Genomic DNA, 4,378 nt, shown 5'->3' with positions numbered 1-4,378 from the left:
TAAGTAAATGGTTCCCGGGGATGCGCGGGGCCGTCACAGGCTGTGTCTGCTGGAAGCCGGAGCAGAAAGCGAGCCGGTTCCCGTGGGTGCTGGCAGCTGGTGCTGCTGGTTGACCCTTTTCCACGGTCTTTCTTTCCTAGTGGATTCCTGTCACCAAGCTTGGTCGCCTGGTCAAGGATATGAAAATCAAGTCTCTTGAGGAGATCTACCTCTTCTCGCTTCCGATCAAGGTAAGCTGCGGTAGGTGCTTAACGTGCAGCAGGGTCTTGATCTGAAATGCAGAGGATAAAGACACAAATCGGAAGCGGAGGACCAGTGCAGTTGATTCTAGTGAAGCGTGGTGGGTTATGCACGTTGCCTTTTTCAACTTGCGCAGTGTTGGAACGTCTAGCGAGCTGGAATAAGCTTATGCCTGCAAAATTTACCATGTTAAAGTACCTATTATTTAAAATACCTTTGTATAGGATCGTTGAAATGTAGGAGCCTTAATAGCTGAGCTTGGTTTAAAAAGTGCAGCCTTGTGTGATTAAATGACTCTTGCAGGAGTCAGAGATCATCGATTTCTTCCTGGGGTCTTCTCTGAAAGATGAGGTTTTGAAGATCATGCCTGTCCAGAAACAGACCCGCGCTGGTCAGCGTACCAGGTTTAAGGTAGCCTTTTTCTTCTGTTCTCTTACCTTGAAAAGTTTATGTGGTTTGTAAGCTGCTCTTTTGGTATCATACTAATAAATTAAATTAAATACATTTATTTTCTTAGTAAATAGCAATAATCAGTTGATTTTCTTAAGTAGTAAGTAGTAAATATGTTGGCATGGGGGTTAGCTTGTGTAGCTTACAGAGTGTTTGTATTATTTTTAAACCCCTAGCAATAGATTCAGATGTTATTTGAAACAGCCCTAGCACCAAATTAAGTTGCACTTGTACAGCTGTGCTGCCTGTGTTGAGGTGTGGTGGAGGGAGAAGTCTTGGGTGTGAAGAGGGAATGCTGCTTGGAAATTGCAGGGAATTTTGACCATTTAGGAGGCTGTAGTAGGGATCTGAATCTCACTTCTCCAACCATAGCTGATTTTGATGGAAGGATGAGCTCTAAGGGGAAAAATGGGCTTCTTGGTGCCAACTGCTGAACACACATCTGGGGTTATCCTTGGTGAGAGCCTGATGGTCTGTGATCTGCTGAGAGAGCGTGCCCGCGCAAGCACAGCCACTGCTGAAAAATTTTCTTCCCATCCTAGGCTTTTGTTGCTATCGGGGACTACAATGGCCACGTCGGTCTTGGTGTTAAATGCTCTAAAGAAGTTGCTACTGCTATTCGTGGGGCGATCATTTTGGCCAAATTATCCATCGTACCTGTACGACGAGGTTATTGGGGGAACAAGATCGGCAAGCCCCACACCGTGCCTTGCAAGGTGAGAGTGACTTGCTGGGCCTGGTCTTGGTGACGGTGCTGTAGAGGGTGCCTGGGGAGCTGTAACCATTGTGTTTGCGTAGGTCACCGGCCGGTGCGGCTCTGTCCTGGTGCGTCTGATCCCGGCTCCCCGTGGTACAGGGATTGTGTCCGCCCCTGTCCCCAAAAAGCTGCTGATGATGGCTGGCATCGATGACTGCTACACCTCAGCCAGAGGCTGCACTGCCACCCTTGGCAACTTCGGTAAGCTTCAGGCTTTCCTGTCATAGCGTAGCTGTATGTGTGGCTGGTTTCGTCATCGGCAGGGACGCAACATACCTGTTTCTGTAGTCTTTAATCTGTGTTGAATCAAAAGCTTCCAGCAGGCAAGCGGAAGCAAAGACTTCTGCTGATACCTTTTGTGGTGCAGGTTAGTTGTGCTGTAGGTGATCCTGAAGTTCCGCAAAAGTTAATTACAAAAAATTGTCTAAAGTGATTTTTTTTAAGAAGTGCTTTGGTATTTTAAAAAAAAAAAATCTCCCAATCTGCGCGATTGCACTTGTTTGAAGTAGTGTAATTGTCGTAAATGGAGAGAAAAAGAAACGTGAGTTTTGTGTAGATGTCAGAGAGACCCTGCTGTGGTCTCCCTGTTTCTTCCTAAATCCTACATCTGTGGAGCCGCGGGGGTGGGTGCTGGCGAGCAGGGTTCTGTGGCTGTGCTGTGCAGCATTTGACTTCTGTCCCCAGCTAAGGCCACCTTCGATGCCATCTCCAAGACCTACAGTTACCTGACCCCCGATCTCTGGAAAGAGACAGTGTTCACCAAGTCTCCTTACCAGGTAAGGGTATTTCTGCAAGTGGCAGCGCAAATCTTGCCCTTTGTACCTGTAAAATTCAGGTGCTGCACCCAAAGAATTGGCATGTTAATAATGGGAGAGAGTGGAGTTGTGGTCAGAGCCGACTGCCAGGGAGATGTAATTTATTTTTTTTCAGCATGCTGTTTTGAGTAATACTTGAAAACAGCTTTTCATGGACAAATGAAATGGGAGGAGGAAAGGTCTGAAATACTAAGTTAAAAATCAGTTGTATCTGAAATGCCCCAGTCACATACACACCTGGCTGGAAAGGGATGCAGTGCTGAGAAACCTGTAGTAGTGCCTTAAGAAAATAAAAATACTTTTTATATAAGATCTTTTTTTTTTTTTTTTGCAGGAGTTCACTGATCATCTGGCAAAGACCCACACCAGAGTCTCTGTGCAGAGAACCCAGGCAGCTGCTGTGGCGACGACTTAAAGTGGGTTTTGTACAAGACAATAAAGTGATCAGTGAACAAGAAATTGCGATTGGCTTGGGCGGGGCAGTTAATGCATTGGGTGGATTAAATCTCTGCTGGAGATTTGAGTAGGTTCATGTCCATGGTCCTGAACATCTGTTGAATGAAATAGTATGTTAGATTATACTAATCCTTGTTAATCATGTATTAATCCTGAATGGGGTCTAGAACCAGAGCTGCAGATTACGTGCTGTCCTATAGCGGGTAATCTTTACCCTCACAGAGGGAATTCTCTGCTGGGGCTGGGCAGAGCAGTAATGGTGTTTCTAGAGGTTCAAGGATGTGTGGGGGAGAGGTCCTGAGGGGGCGAAATACCAGCTAATGCAGCCAGGGGCTGACCGTGCTTTAGAGGATGGGAATGATCAGCTGGAATTCAAAGATGAACACAGAGCTGAAAAAGGAAGAATTCTGTTAAGCATTTGCAGATCTCTCCAAAGAATGAGTCTAGACTCTAGTTGTATGGCAGATGTCTGGGCTGTGCGTTTATTGTAGAGGCCAACAGCATCACAGTTCAAAGACGCAACATGCGGTATTCGATACGAGTGCCACGGAGGGAGGTGCTAACCATTTACATCTACTGAGATGCATTTGCCTGTGCCTTCCTCTCCTCCATCATCCTGTGCTTCTGCTTCATCAGGCACGTCCTTGCATTTCCATGGACACCAAGATCACCATCTTAAAAAGAAAGCAAATGGCTGAAGAGTGCCTGCCCCATAGCAGCTAAAAAAATATAAGCATCTGGGGCTCAGGCCCCTTCTTTCCCTGGTTGCAGTTGCAGCAGCATGCAGCAGCTGTACTTACATCTGTCCTGGTAGGCCTTGGTGACCTGCGCCAGCAGCTCCATCTCCTTGGCGCAGTTCTGGAACTGGTTGGGTCCTTCCCTGTGCTTGCATGCGCCAAGCCTCTCCCGGACTATCTCCACGATTTCCTGATCGACCATCCTGTGGGGAAGGATAATGACAGATGTAACCACAGCCAAGAGATGACAGAAAAGCTGAACAAAGGGAGGTGATTGTATGCTGTGGAAGGTCAGCTCTGGGTTTTTACAGGATCCTGGTCTCCTGCGGCAGGGCTGTAGGAACCAGGCAGTGCAGGAGGGCGGGTCCTAATGCCACCCTGCCAGGTTCAGGTGTGCTGCAGGGGACAGCATGACTCTGAAATGGGTGTTCTGTAACAGAACAGGCAGGAGGTCATGCCTTAATGCCCCAAACGCCACGAAAATGCTGTGAGTTCGAGCACAGCACTGCGGTTCCCAGGGCAGACTGGCCTGAGGGCAGCCTGGTGACAGCCGTACCTGTCCCTCCTCCACTGTGCTTCAGCCTCGAAGAAGCAGAGGTAGTCGCCCTCCAGACACTCGCTCAGGTCGGGCACGCGGGGGAACTTCTGGTGGTAATAGTAGAACTTGTTCTTGTTTTGCTGGCGCTCGATCCACTCTGCAGCGACAGCCCTGTGGTCAGGTACCCCCCCCAGCCCACGACTCGCGAGGGGACCCCGTTCCCGTGTGTGTCCAGCTCGGTGTTCCCTGCCCCATGTGTCTCTGTCCGTGCCATGGCTTTATCTGTGTCCCGTGTCTGTCCCAGTGTCCGTGCCGGGGTCTGGTCTGTGTCCCACGTCCCTGTGTCCTTGCTGGCCCCCCCCCCCGCGGCCGCCGCCTCGCGGCT

At 49.1% G+C, this 4,378-nt stretch overlaps 2 protein-coding genes across 2 annotated transcripts in view; one reads left to right on the top strand and one right to left on the bottom strand.

The window, feature by feature from the left end:
• The first annotated feature begins 20 nt into the window (after positions 1–20).
• RPS2 (ribosomal protein S2) lies at positions 21–2,737 on the top strand. Its single transcript, XM_009640427.2, has 7 exons — positions 21–86; positions 141–230; positions 544–651; positions 1,233–1,406; positions 1,489–1,648; positions 2,132–2,223; positions 2,597–2,737. The coding sequence occupies exons 1-7, from the start codon at positions 21–23 to the stop codon at positions 2,675–2,677; spliced, it is 771 nt and encodes a 256-aa protein (XP_009638722.1). The 3' UTR covers positions 2,678–2,737.
• A 424-nt stretch (positions 2,738–3,161) lies between these two features.
• Positions 3,162–4,378, bottom strand: part of NDUFB10 (NADH:ubiquinone oxidoreductase subunit B10) — a 1,532-nt gene continuing 315 nt past the window's right edge. The window contains exons 2-4 of the mRNA XM_035895943.1: positions 4,012–4,269; positions 3,519–3,658; positions 3,162–3,392 (exon numbers count right to left, since the gene is read on the bottom strand). Of these exons, the coding sequence (XP_035751836.1) occupies positions 3,292–3,392; positions 3,519–3,658; positions 4,012–4,269 (499 nt within the window). The 3' untranslated portion in view covers positions 3,162–3,291. The remainder of the gene's footprint in view (positions 3,393–3,518; positions 3,659–4,011; positions 4,270–4,378) is intronic.

This window comes from Egretta garzetta, unplaced genomic scaffold, assembly GCF_000687185.1.
Source record: "Egretta garzetta isolate BGI_Z169 unplaced genomic scaffold, ASM68718v1 scaffold426, whole genome shotgun sequence".
In the NCBI taxonomy this organism is placed as follows: Eukaryota; Metazoa; Chordata; class Aves; order Pelecaniformes; family Ardeidae; genus Egretta; species Egretta garzetta.
The sequence above is the reverse complement of the archived record's forward strand: the minus strand, read 5'-3'. Positions and strand labels throughout refer to the sequence as shown.